At 40.0% G+C, this 21,050-nt stretch overlaps 2 protein-coding genes across 7 annotated transcripts; one reads left to right on the forward strand and one right to left on the reverse strand.

Annotated features, from left to right (window-relative positions):
* Positions 1-1,298: 1,298 nt before the first annotated feature.
* Positions 1,299-16,047, reverse strand: ccdc30 (coiled-coil domain containing 30). Of its 6 annotated transcripts, none has more exons than XM_088291970.1 (27): positions 15,967-16,047; positions 15,191-15,369; positions 13,831-14,013; positions 13,199-13,319; positions 12,679-12,869; positions 11,257-11,331; positions 10,697-10,853; positions 10,433-10,504; positions 9,701-9,816; positions 9,512-9,633; positions 9,248-9,440; positions 8,964-9,062; positions 8,574-8,702; positions 8,339-8,476; positions 7,850-8,028; positions 7,480-7,735; positions 7,000-7,164; positions 6,225-6,434; positions 5,231-5,388; positions 4,987-5,131; positions 4,101-4,222; positions 3,851-3,992; positions 3,599-3,735; positions 3,384-3,501; positions 3,186-3,235; positions 2,865-3,094; positions 1,299-1,803 (listed from the first exon to the last, which is right to left on the reverse strand). In XM_088291970.1, the coding sequence occupies exons 2-26, from the start codon at positions 15,203-15,205 to the stop codon at positions 2,899-2,901; spliced, it is 3,489 nt and encodes a 1,162-aa protein (XP_088148096.1). In that variant the 5' UTR covers positions 15,206-15,369; positions 15,967-16,047; the 3' UTR covers positions 1,299-1,803; positions 2,865-2,898. The 6 variants fall into 6 exon arrangements, with proteins under 6 accessions (XP_088148096.1, XP_088148094.1, XP_088148093.1 ...); XM_088291968.1 differs by having other exon boundaries at positions 1,299-1,849; XM_088291967.1 differs by having other exon boundaries at positions 1,299-3,094.
* Positions 16,048-17,847: 1,800 nt separating this feature from the next.
* Positions 17,848-20,258, forward strand: emp3b (epithelial membrane protein 3b (MAM blood group)). The gene is made up of 5 exons (XM_088291974.1): positions 17,848-18,042; positions 18,860-18,946; positions 19,010-19,112; positions 19,190-19,330; positions 19,760-20,258. The coding sequence occupies exons 2-5, from the start codon at positions 18,869-18,871 to the stop codon at positions 19,933-19,935; spliced, it is 498 nt and encodes a 165-aa protein (XP_088148100.1). The 5' UTR covers positions 17,848-18,042; positions 18,860-18,868; the 3' UTR covers positions 19,936-20,258.
* The last annotated feature ends 792 nt before the right edge of the window (positions 20,259-21,050 follow it).

The following is a 21,050-nucleotide window of genomic DNA, read 5'->3' on the forward strand; positions in this document are numbered from 1 at the left end:
GAACCGAGAATGGAACTAATCAGTTCATGAAGTCATTCACTCACTGTGGTCACTCAGATTTATTTCATTTGAACCAGTTGTTAAAACTCAAGCCATGTTGAAAACCATTCCCCGACCCTAAAATGCTTGGTGCGTAAACATGCAATGACTGACTTGTGTGGCAATTTTTAATTTCCAGTGAACACGTGCACCACTTTCTGTATGCTAACTCTTTTAAATGGCAGAGGCTGTGTATGCCCGAGTACATGGATTATTATTTGTAGTATTTTTTTTAAATACTGAATACAACAACATCTTTTAAAAAAAAAGTTAGATTGAGGTGTTGTGTGTAGAATTTTGAGGAGGGAAAATTTTGGAATAAGGTAACACAAAATGGAAAAAGTGAAGTGCGATGTGAACACGATCCAAAATATATTGTACATGCCAAGATTAATAACGCCTTCCTCTTATGTTCTTTCTCACGTAGTATTTTTTTGACTGCACAGTGTATTCTTTGTTTTGTTTACGTTGTACTTCTAAACCACTTAATGGTACTAATGGAGTACGCTGTATCCTTCAGGGCACTTGTGGAAAGAAAAAAGACGTCATGTCCGAGAAGGAACCGTTAACAGTGTACAAAAATAAACAAACAAAAAAAAAAAGGTCCACGTGCAAGCTTCAAGTCATTGGCCTGGGCAACTTTTGACATTAACACCAACAACAAATCCTGCCTCTTCAACCTAACTCTCTCTGTTTAGAGATCATGGGCAGAATGTTCATGTTGCTGTACTGTAACACCTTACTCATTTATAATATCTATTTTTAAAGTTTTAATAAATATGTTCTGTTTGGAGAGGAAAAAAATGATTACCTTTGTATGTTATTAATCTTTTATATTGGTTATTTTACATGTAAGCCTTAACTGTTTTATCATCCCATTTCCATTATTCTGTATTGTGTTCTGCAGTATTCAGTCCTGTAAACATTTTTTTTTTCTTGTTCCCTCCTGCATGGAGCTGTAATCTGTATTATAACTGTTTAACCTGAGTTCTCTATGAAAAAATATCAAGTAGATTTATGAAACTTTTTCCTGTCTTGCATTGTGGCTTCATATACAGTTTCTCGACAACTAAATATGCACAACCAAGACTGAAAAGTTAACTCATGGGTTAGCAATTTCAAATTACAAAAAAAATAAAATAAAAAAATCTTTGTATCTTGACCTTGTTTAATAAAGAGACTGTTATAAATTCAGTGCAATCTGCTTGGTTTGTCTGAATTTGAGACTACATGTAGAGAAAGATGCAAAAGCAAATGTGTAGCATTCTTTATGAAAATAGTTTATTTAAAAAAACATTTACTAAGTCTATATTCTATTGAGTTTCATGCACACTATTTATCAACCGTGTCACACAGCAGAAAGACAAAGTCACACTTGTGATGTCATGTTGGCACGTTTAAGAAAATAATGCAAATGGTGATGTGCTGCTACAAAACAAAGCTCTCTCTTAGAGTTTGATTAAGTGTCATAACTTTCTCACAAAGCCTCCCAGGAATAAACAAATCATGCTTGGAGACTCAAAATAGAGGAAAGAAGCAGCCTTCACTTTCTCTTTTGACTTTTAAAACGATCTTTGCATTATCAATACTGGAGTGGCAACAGCAGTGAAGAGAAACCTGGTATTTACCAACCAGCCACAATATCATGACAGCTTGTGCAATAAAGAGCTACGTGAAATATTCTGAACGTGTCAATCAAAACAGAACATTACCTGCAGTGAGCTGTCGCTGATCTACTTGACAACGACCTCCTTGACTCTCCGGCTGCAATGTGACACCAAAGACTTCTAACCTCATTTATCCTAAACTTCTGGACAAATAGAGCACACTTTTTGATTGTTTGATTAAGGGAATGCAATCACACAATTTCTTTGTACATTGGACAATTTCACAGCACATTTCCAAAACCACACGCGGTTAGGGAACAGGGATTTTGGGGAGACCGAATGCTACTGTTCAAGGTCTCGGTTTTGTAAAATAAATTTAATCCAAAAATGTGACTTATATACCAGAGTGACCTATATATGTTGTTTCCTTCTTCCAGATGCATTTGGTGACTGGTGCAATTTATACTCCGGAGCAGCAGATTCATCCTACATACCTTTCGCTAGTGTCGGGCAGATTCCTAGTACTGCCAAGTCAACTCAGTTTTCAAGAGACCCCAAAATGTCTTGTTTGTTCAACCATTAACATTGCATCATCGAAAAAAATGAAGCCATGTTCAATATTTGTGATTGTTCAATATTTTGTAAAAATACCACTCACATACAAGGACTGACCAATAGCACAGAATTGCGAAAAGAATGCCTGAAATTTACCAAATTGTGACATAGGTCATTTCAGTCTGATGATTACAACGGTGTGTGAAGGCAGAATATTTGACACAGCCCTTCTATTGGCTATCATGTAATTGTCAGAATGGTGTGGCTGCTTGGTGCATACCATGGCATAGATAACTACACTGGCAAAAGTGGCTGCAATACCATCACTAAATATTATATAACATTGGCGAGAAAAAAAAAAACCTATAAAATAAAAATTTTAATTTATAAAAAGACAATAAAAGTTTAAAATGCAAATTATTCACATCCAACGGCTACATTTTCCTAAATGTAAACTGTAAGCTGAAATGCTTGATAAAGTGCTGTTTCAAATCTCAATCAAATATCATTTAAACATTCACTGGCCTTTCCTATCTTATTCCATTAACATCAAAACAATAAGAATCTCCCATTTTAATACAGTGAAAATCTCATTATTATTATTATTATCATCATCACCATCATCATCATCTTTATAATAATTTGATTCCACTTATATTTTACCCTTTGTCTTTCCGTCATTGGGTTCTGGTGTCTGTCAAGCATCATCACTGCAATTTGGACTCCCCAGGGTAGTGTCAGATGGAAACAGTGGGGAGACAAGGTTCAGGTAGCCTTGTTCTGATGGCTGCTGCGTGGAGACAGATGCTCGCGTTCCATCCGACACGTGCTCAAACTTGGTGCGGGAGATCGCGTCCAATAACTCCCAAGGGTCACAGGAACTGGACATGAGACTAGTGAACACAGACGTGAGACATGACAGAATGTGTCTGGTGATAAAAATGAGTCAAGTACAATAATTCATCACTCATTTTACACTCGTACCTTAAATTTGATGTTTGCATGATGCTGTCGCAAAGAACTTTCTTGCAATTCTGTTTAATTGACATCATTGTGTTAAGCACTGAGCAGAAGAGGAACATACTGAAAAGTACTGAGACGTGACTCTTTGATTGGTTAATTCGTTGAGCGATAACACTTAGTTTGTGTGTCTGTGCGTGAGTGCCCACAAGTGCGTGTTACCTCATTGCTGTTGAAGGACTGGGCGTTCCTCAAGGCACGTTCCAAGGAACTGACCTGATTGGACAGCCTCAGAGTTTGATCCTGTAGTTGCCTGTTTTCAGCTTCTAAGACAATGACCCTTCGAGAGACACACTATTCATTCAGTGTGTGTCCTTATCAATAGTAAGGATGGTCAATATGCGCGTATTGTTTTAAGGTATAAGTCAGACTGACACCTGTGTTGGACAGTGGAGGCCGTCCTCATGCCATTGCTGCCCACTTCCTCCGCCTCGCTTATCTTTAGCAAGAGCTTCCTCCTCTCCTCCAGAAGCTTCTCATTTTCCTCCATCACATTATGGATGCTCTCCTTTTCCTGTATGTTCAACATGTTTTTAAAATCAGACGCAATTTGTGAGGCATTTTCAAATGAGGAAAAGCATCTAATATGGTTAGGCAGTGTGGTGGCATGTGACAGCATAATACCTGACCTTGTTCAAGAGACTGGCGGCCAAGGCTAAGTCATTCTCCAGTTTCTGGATGGTGTTGTCACGTTGCGAAGTGGTTTGGACAAAGGCCTGCTTGGCCTGGTGTAGTTTTGTCTTGTGTTTACTTTGTTTTTCATTGTACTTCCTAGTTGGAGTCGCAATGAAGACATTAACATGAGACATTGTCATCTCACATCTCAGACTGAAGATTTATAATGTTGCATTCCATGTAAGAAGAACATTTTGGTCTTACCTAACGTATGTATTCAGTTGCAGGAAAACCTGCTTGAGCTCTCCCTGCATTCTGTCACAATCTAGGTGACTGGCTGCTAGATCATCCTTCAGTCTGCGACAAGAGGCTTGGTCATCTCTTATCTAAGAGACAAATAAGACAACAAAAACACATGGAGAAAGGAGAAATACTGGGGTGTACAGTGCAATAAAAGTAAAGACACACCAGATATCCAAGCATGGAATTAAAATAAAAATATGAATAGATAATATTATTATTAATAATAATAATATAATGAATAAAACTAAAAATGTGAGAAACTACGCAGTGATTAGGAGATTCACTAAAATATTATTTTGCATTTCAAACATATTACATTCAAAGCCCTTTATTGCACAGATAATCTAATTATGAAACTTCAACATAACGCAACATAAAATACTTTCCTATGGTATTAATGAATAAGTCAACGGCTCCTTATTATGGCATTTTAGATGATATGCATCTAATTCACTACTAAAGCACAATCGAGGCAACGCAGTTGTGCAAATTAATATTAATTCTTCAAGGAACAAATCATGTAAAAAACAAATTAATAGTTACTTATCACTTACATTTCAACAATGCGCAAGCAATTAAAATGATTTCTTTAAACTACTAGCCTCGTGAAATGTTATCATCGGCATAGAGAGTGCAGGCTGATATCAAGCTACTTTGTCCAGCCTCACCTCTCCTTTTCTTGTGTACATTCACAGTGGAACTTTGTTTGATTTTTGGACTACATTTTTCTTGATATTGTAGGTCACGTTTTTCAACCACAGTTCTTTCAAGTGATCACTGACCATTATAAGAAGTATTAGATGTGATCTAATGCTGACAGCAAAGAAGCAGTGAAGACATTCTGTACCTCCTCTCGGGCCTTATTAAGTTCTCCCTCCATCTGTTGTGATCGGTGGCTGAGCTCAGCGTTTGTTCTGGTGAGCGAGCCCTCCTTCAACCTGAGGGAACGTAGCTGGTTCTGGAGCTCCTCCTCACGCTGTTCTAAGAGCTTCCTGAAAAAGAAAGATGGAGGATGAGGGCAGCTTGGCTATGGTGATACAGGACAGGTTAGAACAAGGCTTTGGGTTGGCATTTCTGCACTTTGTTAGCACCTTTTGATGTGGTCCTCCTGCTGCTGAGCTCTCAAGGAGGACAAAGTATCAGATAGATCTTTGCTGTCCCGTTCCAGGCGGCTGCTCTCGCTGGATCGAGCTTCCTCCATGCGCAGCTGGTGTTGCGTTGTCTTGAGTTGTTGCTGCAATTCCACCACCTGTTGTTACAATCAAACTCAACTGTCAACAAACCAGCGCTAGTCGGAGTCTAACTAAAACAGTACTAACACCACTGGACAAAGATAGTTAGTTTGCTGATAACCTGTGAAATAAACTTTAAAAAGAACTCTTGGAGAGCAGAGACCAATTGAGTTAAACAAGCACAAATGTTCTGAATAGCTAAAATGATCCAGATTCATTTCTTATTCTGGATCAATGAACTAAAATGTAATAGAACTATAAATATGTACAACAAATAAGAGGCGTCAAAGCTTCCAGAAATACTAAACAGGGGGCTTCCTGTGTGGCATGTGCATGTTTTCGACATGTTTGTATGATGGGTTTTCTCCAGCTACTCTGACATCCTGTCCAATTTCAAAAACATTTCAAAAACATTAATTGAAGACGTGAAATTGTTCATTGATGGTAATGCTCAATTGTCTATATTTGCCCTTTGATTGTCTGGCAACCAGTCCAGGGTGCGCCAGGTCCAGCTGAATGATGACTCCAATGAGGATAAGCACTGTAAAAAAATTAAGCTTCTAATCGAGCATTGTACATCAATGCTCAAAGTGGTTAAGATTTAACGAAAAGATGTTCCCCCATTAATAAGGATATGAATTTATTTAAGAATACAGGACTGACAAGAATATTCTTTGAAGAATAAAATAACCGGTGTCATCAATTCTTTTTTTTTTTTTAAAAGTCTAAATAAAACTAGTGGACAAAAACATAGGGCAGTGGCGAGCATCAGGACAGCTTCATCTTCACCGGCCTAAAAGCAATCCAACAATCGGAAGAGAATGTAATGTTTGAGTTCCCACCTACAACTGACCTTTTTGTCAGCAGTAATGAGTTTTGCCCTCTCGGCTTGCAACTCCTCTTGCAGACTGTTGGCGACGTTGCGGTTGGCTGAGTTGCGTGCCAGCTCCAGCTCCAACTCTCTTATTCTTTCCTGCTGACGTTCAGAAGCGGTCATCTGAGTGTGAAGACTCTGCTCAACTTGGGCCATCTTGGTCTGTGCCTGGTTTAGCTCTGCAGTAAGCTAAAGGAGGCAGTTTATTATTAGCAACATTTCCTTGGATGTGCCAATCATTCTCCCTCCATTGAGTTTAATGCCGGGTACGCAAAAGACAATTGTATGTCCTGATTTTACCACTCCCAACAAAGGACGTCAAACGCACAACAATCGTATACAAGATGCATTTGTCATGAGAATTGTTCCAAAACGAGTCAGGCAGTCAATCTTAAATATTAAACTTGTTCACGATGGTGACCAAAAACCTTCATATGTATTGTAAGCAGACTGCTGTACTCTTGAGCTGTTTGACTCAATGGACAGAATGTAGCCACTCAAAGAACTGACCAATGAGGAGGCGACAGTAAATTCAAGGTCCTATCTGATGTAGTTTTAAAGTGCAAACTTGGATTCCCCAGATAGCTGGACGTATTTTACAAAGCAATACATTTTTGTCCACAGCGCCCTTTTACAATGCTGCCCCCCTCTGGTCCTCTTTGGAAACACTTGACGACTATCGGTGCATAACTGGAAGTGCCTGCTTGTCTTTGCGTTTGTGAGATCAGTGTTGGGGTACGAAGACAAAACACACCTTAAGTTTTTCATTGTCAAGCAGGGTGTTGTGCCGTTTCAGGTCCATGTTCTTCTCCTTTTCATAGCGCAGTTCTCGTTCTGCGGAGGTGAAAAGGCTTTGTACTCTTTGCAGGTCCTGCTTCAAATGTTTAGCCTCTTCTGCCTTCTGCACTACGTCCGGGGACTAATTGAAAAAATGAGGAGACATGGATACGTAGGATGAAAATCATACAAACGGCCAATTCTTAGTCAGATTTTATTAACGATAAAACGGGAGGCCTGATGATTACAAAAATAAATAAAATTAACTCTTGCACTGTATCGAGAGCATCAAGACCTGTATAAAACATGCTAGAATATACTGAGGACGTCACATGGGGGATCTGCTTATGATCATGATATGAAGCTTTCATTACAGATACTGTATCGTAAAAGAAGATGCATGTGATGATTTTTGTGAACTAAAATTGCTTTATCAGAGGAGGTTCAATGCAGTTACCTGAACCAAACATTTGTTGTTGGTCTTGTCCACTGGACTAGAACCCGACTCCAATTGAAGTGACTTCAAGTTGCTGCTCAGTGCTTCATGAGCCAAATAGTGTTGTCCCTGATGCTGCTGGAGCTGTTCTTTGAGGTGTTGTATCTCAAGCTGCAGTTTCTCTCTTTCCCCTTCCATCTCCACCTTCTTCTGGATGCTGTCGCTCAGTTTGGCCTGCAGCTCAACTGCCTGCCGCCGCTCAGAGGCCAGCTCTTCTCTGGACAACCAACACATGTAAGCCAAACAAGAAAGCTTTGCTGCGACATCCTGTCATGGGCCAGTCATTCCGCTCTTTTAAGCATTTCCAGGCAACCCTTCAAATTCCACCAACCTGACTGTGTTGTGTTCTGTCTGAAGGTTGATTAGGTCTTTGGTCAGCCGGTCAGCCTGCTCTTGCAGCTGGTCCACCTGTATTCTGTTATCCTGCAGGTTCTTTTGGGTGCGATTACTGTCTTTGTGATGCTCCAACTCACTCTGGAGTCGACGGTGAACTCGCTCCATCTGAGCTAACTGAAACACATAATGCCTGGTAATGGATTTTTTTTTTTTATATTCAATGCATATGCTGATCTGATCTGTTTTAGAAGACCCGTGTCTGTTCGCAATTATAAGTGAGTGCGTGAATTTTAGCATTTAACTATCTCTCAGTCCTGCTGTGTGTTTATGATATTAAATTGCAGGAAGAGCCAGACAACAGTGCTGTGCTCATGTAAACTACTTCGTGAAAAGATGAGTAATAAAGTTAGGTGGGAAGTTATTTTCAACTGTAAAATACCAATACTAAGACAACTCTACTGTATAAAGATAACATCTGTCAAACCTTCTCCTCCAGAACTGCCTTTTCCCCCTTGACTTGGTTGAGACCCTTGATTATGGTTTTCCCTTGTTGGCAGTCAGTCGTGAGACTGTTGACCTCAAGTCTTAGCTTCTTCAGCTCTCTCTCACCGATCTGCAAAGCCTTGGTTGTGATAAAAGGTGTTGTTACAGTTTCAATTTTTAGACGGTGAGAAAAATGCAACACAGACAAAGAAGCTATGTAATGTGCTTTATAGTACCTCCTTGTCTTTTTTTAAGGCAGCCTGAGCAGCACTGAGGTCTAGCTCTAGTTGTTTCCTCCAGTCCTTCTCCTCAGTCAGACGAGCTTCCAGCAAAGCCATTCTCTCTGGGCTACTGTCCTGTAGGTGCTTGATATACAGACACATTTGCTTTTGTTTGACTACTGTTAAATCTCCTCCGCAAAATTAATATGTGAACATCAATTGAAATGAGCTCTCAGTCGTACCAAACGTCACTTTAAATGTGATTAAGGTTTCAGATATGTTCAAAGCAAAAAGCAAAGTATATTTAAAAGCCTCAATGAGATTCATTCTCACGTATTTAACACACATTATAATGAGATTGCTGTTATAATAACTGTTACCACACAGACATGAAGGGTTCCTTACCAGTGGCAAGAAGGTCTCTGTGGGTTTGACCTCTTCGCCATACTTTAACAACTTTTCTTGAGTTTTCTGCTTCTTCAGCTCCCCCTCAAGGTTTTTGATCTGCATGATCAGTTTTCATCTATTACTAACCCTTCAAGAAGATGGCCCTAAACACCAAACTTAAACTCTCTCTTTGAAATAAAGGACTAGCATTACTTGGATGTCTGTCTTCTACTGTCAAAATATTAACAATCAATCCCACAGTCTACAATATTTTGCAGGAAGGGTTTTACACTGATCGTTACCCGTCGATGTAGTCCCTCCAGTTCTCCGTCATGGCGAAGCCTCTCCTCCTTACTGGCATTCTGGGCCTCGCCGAGCAGAGACTCCAGCTCTTCATTCCTCTCCTCCAGCTCCTCCTGCGCCTTGCGGAGCCTTTGGAGTTGACGCTCCAACTCTCTCATCTGAACTATTCTGTCCTCAATCACCGCATGACAGCTGACATAGAATAGGGTGAGTCAGTACAGCACCATTGACAGAGAGAATGTAATTAAAGATGACATTTTTACCGTTGGTGAGTCAGATCAGATTCTTGAGTTGAAAAGCCAGACGTATGTACTTCACAGCAACTGTTGTCTGGCCTCCCAATCTCTTTGAGGTAAGCATGTTGGTCTTTGTCCCTCGTTACCAACTGAACAAACACAACCGCAAGCTGCTGTATAATCTCAATTTGAATAGATTTACCCAATCACACTAACCTGCTCGAGAAGATTTTTCTTCTCAGACTCTAAAGAGCACACCATCTCCCTCAGACTTTGGTTGTCAGCATCTAGTCTGTCACTTTGCTCTTTGGCCCGCTGCAGCTTCATCATATCTAAAAAATGACATGACCATGAATACAGTCAGGGTAATTCAACTGAATGAATGTTTTTTTTCCTGATTTAGTTCCAGGACGGGTGTCATCCATCCAATCATTTTCTTCCGCTTATCTAGAGTCGAGTTGAGGGGGCAACCGCTTAAGCAGGGAAGCCAAGACTTACCTCGCCGAACCACTTAGTCTAACTCTCCTGTGAGAATCTCGAGCTGTACCCAGTCCAGCCAGGAGACAGTCTTAACAGGGTGCCCTGGGTTGTCCCCAGCAAAGGGCGTGCTTGGAACACTTCACCAAGGAGACATCCGAAAGAGATGTGCTATAGCCACCTCATCTGATTCTTCTTGATGCAGAGAAGTCTAAATTTGTCGGTTGGGTTGGAAATATATCTATAGTGATACCAGTCCTGGATTTTCTTTTTCTGACACACTTCAAATTCATATTAGTTAGACTTTTTACTTTGGTAGGATTCAAGTACCGTTCCCCTCCCAAAAAATCTGTTAGCAATCGGGTAAGATTGACATGAAATAATATTAAACCCTCACGAGAAAAACACTCAACATTATAAAATACATTGACGCATAAACAAATGTCAATTACAAGATGTCCACAATCTCACCGCACTGTTTTAGTTTGTCCACTTCTTTCTTCAGAATGTCTAGTTCTTGGAGGGTTTCCTGAAGCTCAGAGCCTGAGATTAAATACATTGTATTTTGTAAATTACAAATACGCTTCCTATTCTTGCTGATGACTATTGGGACAAAACAGTTAGAAGAAAAGTGTAATGTCACTATTTCTGTATTACCAAACAGCAGCTGGACAAGTCCCACATGTTGACTGGCAATCCATAAATAGAGTATTTAGTATCATTAGGGAAACACACCACAGGGGTCGAGGCTGTTGCTTTTGGCCACATCCAGCTCATTGTTTAGCCTTCGGATTTCTTGGTGCGCCATCTCCAGCCTGCTCGATGCCTCTTCCAAGTCACGCTCCAGCCGCCGGCGTTCATTTTGCTCGCAGGATAGCTCCTCATTGTGTGCCTGTTGTTTGGACGAGACAGTCATTAATGACAGGTGGATTAGACGGGGGGTTTGGGAGTAGATAAAGTGGGTGTTGTCAGAGACATGCATTTTGAAGACTGAGTTGAGTGCATCATCGCAGCACGTCTGCAAAGTAGTGAGGGCTATCAGACATGTTGTATAATATTCACCCGCACAAGTGCAACAGCTAACAGTTCTCATGCTGGCAAATGCGACGTGCTCCTGCAGCCCATCAGTTTCCAGCACAAGGACGTGTTAGTGAGAAAACCATAACTGTGGTCATGCAGGGACCAGGAGTAACAAGCAATGCCACAGTGAAATAAGCCGCAGAAACTACCGTTCACTTGGTTGTTTTAAATAACGGCACGTTAGTTGAGTTAGTTATTCTTGAGAGGGAACCTACAGGGGTAATATTGTTTTTGTTCTGAGCAGACCTGCGCAGCCCAAACAGCTTCTTCCATGGAGTCTGGGATGAACCCTGCCGAGAGCAAAGATCAGCGTGCACAGCAGCACACCAAACAATAAGATTAGAAAAGGAAAAAACAAGGCTCAGTAAGGCTCCGCACTAGTTTTTTTGACTATCAGAACGCAGAGGAAGTTTGCAAAGTTCATGAGGTGTCTGCATCTCTAAACATTGATCAAAAAACGTGTGCGTTAAGCCTTTGCTTCATATACCCACTTGAAATTCAAGCATGAACGGAAAATCGCAGATCCAACATGTGTATGAATGCTGAGAAATGCTGTTTGAGAGCCTCATGTCAACAGAATATTGCAAAATATGAAGATTTTAAGGAAAATAACGTTTTGCAGTTTGCTGCAATACATTCCAATACAACTTTATTTATATAGCGTATTTCTCAACAGCTGGAGCTGTAACAAAGTGCTTTTCCATATGGTGTAATAAATTAATTATTAGATAAAATAAATATAAATTAGTAGGAAATTAGAATACACGCTAAAACAAATAAACATATAAAATAGATACCAGAAGAACAGCAGAACAGCGACAGTCTCAAGTTGAGTTGAAAGCTCAGGAATAAAAATGTGCCTTCAAGCAATAGGTAAATGTTTGTAGGTAGAATGGGTCCCAGAAGGCAGTACTACATTCATCACTGGAGTCCGGAGTCTGGACAAAACCTTGTACCTTCAAGATAGTCACTTTTCAGGCGACCCCAAAAATGGCAAAGTTGTTAAACATTAGCATTGCATTGTGAAAGAGAGCAAGCCATTGTCAACACTTTAGGGTGGTCAATAATTTGGGAAAAATAAATAAATAAATAAATAAATAACACCCACACATGTAGACTGAACAACAGTATAGATTTCTGAAAAAAATATTAAATTCATCAGAGGGTCACTTATGAGGTTTTGACCTGATGGCAGCGATATGGTGGTTGCACCTGCGGTCATTTGTCAAAAATGTTTTCTTTAACCATGACCATGAATATGACACTGGCCTTGAACATGAACATGCACACTGAGTTTAAATTCCGTTACTTGTTAAGCTTTCTGAGTGTTTGACTACAGAAATGGATGGAAGAAATTCATTTAGGATTACAAATGCTAGTTATACATAACTACAAATCCTGGAAATTTTAAGAGTTCATGCAAAAATGGTCTGATCTGTATGCATAAGATGACTGCAATGAAATGGTGACATCATTTCCTATCTTCTGCCGTCAAGGCTCGATTATTTTTGGAACGGATTTGACTGTATTCTAAATTTTGCGTCTATTATGCACCATAAAAATAAATTAATGAGAACAATTATCCTTTTAGTGCCAGACAATGGTATAGCAGAACTTGTTAGTAGTGTGTTCTTCACCTGTATCTGCACATCCCTTACGTTGCCAGACAAGCTCTGCCTCTCCAGCCTTCTCTCGGCAACATCCAGCCTCTCCAGGAGTGTTGCCCTCTCCACCAGTAGGTAAGCCACTTGCTCACTGGGGCTGCTCAAGCCCATCTCCCCAAGGTCTTCCTGAGCCAACATCTCTGCCAGCTCTTTGCTCTGAATCTCTAGAAGACGCGTTTAGTCAAACAAGACTGGGAAATAAGACTCACGGGACAGCTGGTACACTTTGTCGACTACTCTGGAAAAGTTTGAGTGAAATTTAATTGAAAATTACGCCAGTTAGCTTGTTGCTAGAAAACAACAAGCGGTGCAAAAAGTACTAAAACAATGAACAGTGAACATGTGCATTCAAAAGTTTATTTAAGGTCAAAATCAGTGCAAAAGAGCATTTTAGGTCTATCATGAAATTTCACCCGAAAGCTGACTATCCCGAACACATTTTTGTAAGGAGTGTAGTATGTTCACTGAATGAATGTGGTTGCACCGGACTTACCTTGTTGCTGTCTGAGGTGGTGAAGCTCTTGTTGCAGTTGTTCATTGTCTCTTTCATAGTTAGCAGTTACGCACTCACGCTGCTGCAAAAGGCCGCGGATATGCGCTACATAGCTGTCCATCTAACAAACAAAAGGACATATTTAAAAAGTTACAAAATCCCTCAAGAAAAGCAGACCATGAAATAACTAAGTAAAATATCTTCCCATCGGAAGCAGTAGCTACTGGTGAGGGAGATCAGACTCATTGATGAGTGGACAAGAGAACGGTGCCTCTTGTGGTTCAGTCAGCGATGAGTCTGAACGCCCTCACCAGCTCCCGGTAGGTTTGCACTTAGAGGCCGTGACAACATTAAACGACTGGAAGAGGTAGGTAAAATGACCACACATTAATCTACATTAACATGTGCAAAAATATATTTCTGAACACATCAAAAAAAGTGGGGTCAACACAATCGCAAGTACAAAAGGTGTTTGTGTATTTGTGATGTTGTGTTTTGGGAGATTTTTTTTTTTTTTTTAATAAGTTACCAGTATATACTTTCCATGTACATTAACAACAAAGTAGAATTAAACATCAAATGTGTGCTTCAGAAACAAAGAAAATTTAACTAATCTGTACAAAGAGTCTCACCTCCTTCATCTCATTGGCCTGCTTGGAGCGCAAAGTATGCAGCTCCTGGGTGTACAGCTGCAGCTCCGCTTCAGTGTCGAGGAGCCGCTGCCAAAGGTGGTGCTGGCGCTCCTCTGGACTGGCCCCTGGAGGCAAGCCATCCAGCTGGAGTCGGGCAGAGATCTGGTCCAGCTCCGTATTCACCTGAGGACAAAGGATGAGCAGATTTTTCAGGATTCTTTCTTGAAAAAAAATAAAAATAAAATGACATAATACTTGATAAGAGCTGATGCATTAACTTCTAATTGTATAGTTTGTAAATGTGTGGAATTAAATTAAATCTTAAATTAATGCTCCACATTTGGTGTTTACTCATTTAAAAATTAACCAATTTTTTTCTGTGGAACCTCTCCAGCTTTACACTGAAGAACCCACCCAATTGGATTGTTTTTTGTGCTTTCTTTAGCGCCTAAAAAATGCCACCCAGAGTCCCGTCTAATTGTAAAGTCATAACAGTGCTGAATTGATACGTCTCCACTCAGAATTCGAAGACCTCTGTATGTTAGTGAGTTATAGCCTGTGTTGTTAGTTAAATAAGTTACTTTCATTTTTGCTGTGTGCTTGTTTTTGGTTTTGTAATAGGCTATTAAAATGTTTATTACACTGTATATTATGCACAGTAAATCATGGGAAAAAGAGTGTTCAACATCAAGGCTGTCAGTCTTGTGGCGAGCTGATGCTGGCTGGCTTCTGGGACTACATAGGTGATGATTACAACTACAGAATGGCATGCCAACACTAAACACCTGTCGCTGAACTCTATACTGTACTTCACAAGCAGTGTAACTCAAGATGGCTCCACATGAGGCCCCAGGAGTGGACAGTGACATGCAGCATATTGTCACTGGTTGTGTATCAGGTCTAAGGGGCTTGTTGTACTTAAACACCACACAAATTACTCTATACTTCTGCAGGAAGTAACCAAAAACACGATAACGTTGACACGAGCAGCCAAAAGATAACTATAGTGGCCAAGATTACAAGATTTAATCAAACGGTAATGCAAATGCTGTTATTCCTGTAAGTGGTAAGCAGTTGCAATGAGTGTCACAAAAACGGAATCAGTCATTGCATTACATTGTATTTATTTTAGTCCGTTATAAGAATGACAGACACACACTTGCGTGTATAGGCTGTTAAAAGTATGCACATCATCAGTTGAAATGTTTACCTCTTGCTAAGCAGTTGCAATGAGAGTCACAAAAACTGAATCAGTCATTGCATTACATTTTATTTATTTAAGTCTGTTATAAGAATGACAGAAACAAACTTGAGTGTATAGGCTGTTAAAAGTATGCACATCATCAGTTGAAATGTTTACCTCTTTGTGGGCCATAGTGACACATTAAGATGTATGGAGCAGCATCTGGCAGGGATGGAGCTTGGCTTGCGTGGTTGGAGGAGTGGAAGCAAGATTCTAGATGACGATTTGTCCTTGTGAGTCAATTGGACGCCATGTGGCAAAGTTATCTTCAAAATTCCTCTTCTGCCCCATCTTTGCTGGGGAGTAGATGAAACATAAAATTTATGCAGGAATAAGCAGTCCAAAAATCTCTGATCCTTGTAAAAGAGGACTTGATCCAATGCAAATCCTAAAGCAGATTGAGATTAGTCCTGACAGATCTACTGAAATGCTGAAGTAAGGATTTATACAGACCCAAAAGGTTTTGAAAGTCCTCATCATTCATTATCCACTTTTTACATTCAATATGGGGTTTATTTCCTTAAATTTTTAAATGTCAGACGAGGAGGAGGAAGATTTTTTTTCCAGCGAACTAACACCACTTGCATTCCTTTTGCCCACGGAAGCTCATGCAGCCAAGATGTGGTTTAGCCCCGAAAGCATATTTTAAAACATCACATTCCTGTGTTTGGTTTAATCTAGTATTGCACACGTATTCGGTGGTGCGTTAAGTGCGGGCAAAATGGTAAAGTATGTTCCAAAGTTTGAAAGCTGAGCTAACGCTAACTCAGCTAACGCGAGTCAGACTCTCACCTCCGGAGTCGGGCTGGTTACCGCCGTGGTAACAGGATACTCGGAAAATTAACACAACACTTGGGAGCTGTGTCTTGCTAGCTGCGAAACATTTTACTTACCTCTCAGCGACAACTAACTTGAGCAAACGGTTGACGGCGGGCGTGCTAAAGTGAAGCGAAGTGAACTGGCTTCCACGAGCACCTTGGCAACGGAGCGTACCATTCGCAATTTATTGGAGGGGTAATGAGGGGCAGCCATCAAACTTTCTGGGTGCACCACAAAGTTATACGTTTTGTTAAAGGACACTCTTTTTCAAATAAATAAATAAATAAATAAATAAAAATAATTAAAGGGAAAAAAGGCCTAAACGTAATATGGCGAAAAAAATATAAATTGGGGGTGGGGTGGGCAAAAGCCCGATTTGATTAACTCATTTAATTTGAAAGGAAGTGAGAAATGGAGAATGGAAGGTAGGATGGAAGGAGCTCAGCTCCACATTCAAACTCATTTGAAACATAGGCCTTGAATAAAATTCAAAATAATAAATACATGTGGCGTGATACAAACTTCTTTTCTACATTTCACAAATTATAACAAACTGGTCGTGGAGAAGTTTTTTGAAAAAATTCTACCTTTTCTCTGCAGCACAATTGGTTATGTCTTCCTCCAATTTCTTGTGCTTTAGAATTGAATGATGGAAACTCATGCTTTCTCCAGCTTTCAAAAACAATGTATATTATACAGCCATAAGACAGAAAAGACCAGAGGGGAATAAAAAACACACTGACTTTTTTATTAATGAATTTAAGCAACATATCTGGGTTGTATTGGACTAATCCAAAAGTAATCCATTCCAATGACATGCGTGGTAGGTTAATGGAACACTCTAAATTAGCCCCGAGCTCGAGTGTTTTTTTTTGTGTGTGCCCTGTGATTGTCTGCCGAGTGCCGACCAGTCTAGGGTGTACCCCGCCAACCGGAGAAGATAGCTGGGATAGCTCAGATAATGGATAGATGGGTGGGTGGATATATAAATAGATAGACCTCTGTACTCTGAGGCAGACATGTTAACCAGTCGTCCTGTATTGATTAGGGTTAGGGACCGATGGAGGGATGGATAGATAAACATGATGTATTTGATACTTTTTGTTGATTTTATATATTAATCTTTTATACTTTAATTTAGTCATGTCATGACATTATCCACACCGCTGATCCTGTAAAGGGTCCTGGGAGGGTGCTGGTGCCTATCCTAGCTGACTACGGGAACTGAACCCACGCTGCCCACACACAACTCAGGCGAATTTACCACAACACTATCAGTGACCCTCCATTTAAATTTGTTATATAAATTATATTAAGTAATTCTATATTAAGTAATTTTAATGTCATTTATTATCTTAATTATTTTTAATATGGATGTTGTTCCTCATTTTCGTAATGATGCGCTCTGAAATGAAAGGGGTGGTTGGCATTTTTTTTTTTTTTTTTTAATAAACCACCACACACCAGAAAGAACAGCGTATCAGAGACATAAAGTGTGTGAGTTTGAATTGATGGCATTCCAAAATATAAAACTTCAAACCAATACATTTAAAATTATCGTAACACTCTTGCGAATAAATTGTGCTACCAACATAACAGCCATGACTAATGTTGTTAATGGCAGCTAGTATTTCTGGCGATGGTATTTCGTTGAAGCGGTTGAGCGTTCTCTGTCACTATTTCTCACAACTACAAATTTAAATATTGCACATCATGAGTCAGACTCAGCAGAGGGATTAGTGAATTGAGGCTCAAATTGGCAACCTCCCCCTTCAACGTATTTTCACTTAGCAGGTTAAATATGTTTATTTATAATGGAAAAATGGCATAAGTGCATTTTTCAAATGTTTTTTGAAAACTCTTGGCTTCGTTTGACTTGTATGAATACGTTGGTTATGGCAAAATACGTTTCCAAAAATGTGCTGTCAACGGGTGTGTCTAGCTCGAGGTTTTTTTAGAGGGAGGTCGAAAAATGGAGCTCTGTTTTGCTCACAGGAAATGGGCGTTTGCCTTGGAAAGTTTGGATGGAGTGAGTGGGAAAAGAAAAGGGGCGTGGCAAGCCCCGAGGAGAGAGGACCACCTACTGGACACAAGATCACAGCAAAGAAGCTGATCCTGAGGTCTGGTTCAGAGCACAAACAATAATCAGGGTAAGAACTACATTTTCTTACATTTATTCTTTTTTTAAATAGACTTTTTAAGGAATGTTGTTTGTATAATTTTATGGCACATTGAATTTAAAAAAATCATAAAAGCGCACTACTTTTGTAGTAATAAGCTCTGTAATTAAAATTCTAATAATGCGTTTTAATTAATGTCTCACAATCATTTAGGTTTCCTGCAGTTTTATTTTTTACAAGGAACCCTGTTTCATTGCATTACTTTGTTTCTGTCCATTTTAGCCAAATTATCACCTTCCATTCCTCCTCCTTTGATGGATGAAATTAGTTTAATGACATAATTTCTCCCACCACCCACTCAGATGGGCCTCTCCTATGATAAAGATCTGCACAAACAATTTCATCCAGTCAGAAATTCTTTTTTTCCCCCTTGCTTATGCCTTCTCCTACTTTTTATTTTTTGGGGGATGGAAATAAAATCAAAGTCATGTATGTCAAGGTTTAATCAAACCCAATTATACTGTCTGACCACACAACGGGGTGGAGGGGAGAACTGAGTAAATATTTTGGCCTCATGTAGAGTTCTATAGCTCCGCCACATGTTGGCCAACTCATACTCCACTCAATGAGGGATTGCACTGTTTTCTTCGTAGACCTGCCCAACAACCTCTCTATGTTCATTTCTTCACACTTTTCAGTTTATGTTTTTCCAAAACAGGAAAGTCCCCAAGCACTGGCATTGACTGCAGAACCAACAGGCACGCTAACTTGGTCACACGTGTGCATAGCGAGTGGCATGCCAAATGCATTTCTCTGGTTGTCCTTATTTAAACTGTGCTGTTTTCAGACAAACAAAATGGCCTTCCTGCTGATGTTTGTGACCCTGCTGCATCTCATCACACTGGCCATGCTGTTCATCGCTACCATGGAGAAGGTATCAGCCACAACGTGTTTATGAACACATTTTGTAAAACTCACCCAATCTTTTCTCTCAAAGTCTTGGTGGGTGTGGGATGGGATGGAGAACTCGGATCTGTGGTACAACTGTAGGTACGACAACTTCACAGGAACTTGGTTGTGCGCATCCTCCAAAGAAACTGGTAACAATACCTATTTTCTTGATATTGTCCATTAAAATGTGATTAAAAAAAAATCTAAAATGATGTTTGTGTCTCAGAGTGGCTTCATGCAGTTCAGGTCTTGATGGTCCTCTCAGTGGTCTTCTCCTCAGTTTCCTTCCTGGTCTTCCTGGGGCAACTTTTCACCATGACCAAGGGTGGACTCTTTTACATTACTGGACTGTGTCAAGTGTTTGCAGGTAAATGTGGCGAGATTACATATTTCTTGGCCAAAACATGCAAATACTGTGATTAGCAATGAGAGGTTTTTGGATGAAAACAGAAACCACTGACCAAAGTGATCAACAGGAGTAATGAGAATATAATAACTGCATTTGGGAGTCGCTATAAAGGGCCCGCGTAACTCTGGCCACATTGAGGTACTGGCACATAGGATAATAACCTGCTAATATGTGCCCGGCCGAACGTGTGCATAAAGTTTCACACATTTTTGTTCGGATTTGGACCCTCAAAAACAGCATAATTTTTCTTTGCAAACAGCGCATCACCATGGCAACAGCGTGCGACGAAATATTAAAAATTCATTAACGTTTCATCTGAAACAATTAGCTGAAACACCCAAGGTTTGAAGACAAAAGAAACAGAATTGACTGTATTTCTTTCTTCAGGCCTAACAGCCTTGTCTGCAGTACTCATCTACACGTTACACAACAAGGAAATCCTCCAGGACAGCAGAGAAGTGACTTCAGGACATTTTGGCTACTGCTTCATCCTAGCCTGGGTGTGTGTGCCTCTCCTGCTGTGCAGTGGCATCATTTATGTCCACTTGCGCAAGAAAGAGTGAACACCTAAATCAATTCAATATAATAAAACAACACTGTCAATGAAAATGGAAAATATTGATAGACTGGTCACAAATTTCTATTCTTCGCTCTCTGTGCTTTGGTTGATGGAATTTTGTGTCTGCAAAGTTAACACAATTGTAACCCGAATAGTTTCTTTTCTTAGCAATGGATTGAATTCTTCACATTTAGTATTTAGCAGAAGGTTTGAAATGCTATCTTCTTTTGGAATATTTTCAATTGATGAACGGATACTAATGTGAAAATATGTAATATGTAGCTCACGTTTTAGAAAGATGCATGCAGATATCTATTTTTGTACCTGTTGAATTTTTATTGTAGAAATAAAGGTTACTCAGAGAATCATATGTACAAGTGTTTTATTTTGAGGATTTATTATTTGTTACAGCCTAAAACAATGTATGAAATAAACATAAAATGTGGTCACAAACCACATTTTGATATAATCACGAAAACTATGTAATACATTTTATTAACCTGTGGTGACCCACCTTTTACGGCATCTCCATAATTGGTGGCCCCAACATGAACAACATTTCAGATGTCAATGCCAGCATCTAACACCTAAATTGTTAAATTGCCTAAATTTCGGCTGCAAAACCCATGGCTGTGGTTTCGGAACCTCAGGCCCAATTCCAGATAAAAGGAAGAACGCAGGATGTTGCTAAATACTCCATGTGGTGGGAACATTGGACTCCTCACCAACAGCCAGAGCGATGACGCCGCTGGAGGCTCCACTACCAATCAGCAAGTATAACAAGCTCAAGGCATTCTTTTTGAGGCTCTTCGAACAACCTGAACTCGAGAATGCAAAACTACCTGCTGACCTTAAAGGGCCTCCGCAAGGGCAAACCATTTGAATTTATGAAAAGGATGCTGGTTGTGCTTGATCCCGCTGATCTCTCACTCCTTTTCACCTAAATTTCTTTTGGAGTTTCCTCGCCTACTGGCAACAGTTTGTCCGCTGATGCACAACCAGGATTCCTGGTCTTTACAGCCACCCGCAGAAGATATTGCAGACACCGCAGCCATGGTGACGGCCCGCCACCAACTAAATGACGGGTTGTAGAAGAAGAAAAAGAGGTATTTTGTAGTA

This window comes from Idiotropiscis lumnitzeri, chromosome 3 (genome assembly GCF_059441095.1).
Source record: "Idiotropiscis lumnitzeri isolate Australia: NSW breed Sydney's pygmy pipehorse chromosome 3, RoL_Ilum_1.0, whole genome shotgun sequence".
Classification (NCBI taxonomy): Eukaryota; Metazoa; Chordata; class Actinopteri; order Syngnathiformes; family Syngnathidae; genus Idiotropiscis; species Idiotropiscis lumnitzeri.

Coding starts and splice junctions, on each gene's coding strand:
- ccdc30 (XM_088291970.1), bottom strand. Junction 13,320..13,830: donor AGGCCAATGAGATGAAGGAG/GTGAGACTCTTT, acceptor TTTGTTTGTTAG/ATGGACAGCTATGTAGCGCA. Junction 10,854..11,256: donor ACAAAAACAATATTACCCCT/GTAGGTTCCCTC, acceptor TCCAAACAACAG/GCACACAATGAGGAGCTATC.
- emp3b (XM_088291974.1), top strand. CDS start 18,869: ATGGCCTTCCTGCTGATGTTTGTGACCCTGCTGCATCTCATCACACTG. Junction 18,947..19,009: donor TCATCGCTACCATGGAGAAG/GTATCAGCCACA, acceptor TTTCTCTCAAAG/TCTTGGTGGGTGTGGGATGG. Junction 19,113..19,189: donor CGCATCCTCCAAAGAAACTG/GTAACAATACCT, acceptor TTTGTGTCTCAG/AGTGGCTTCATGCAGTTCAG.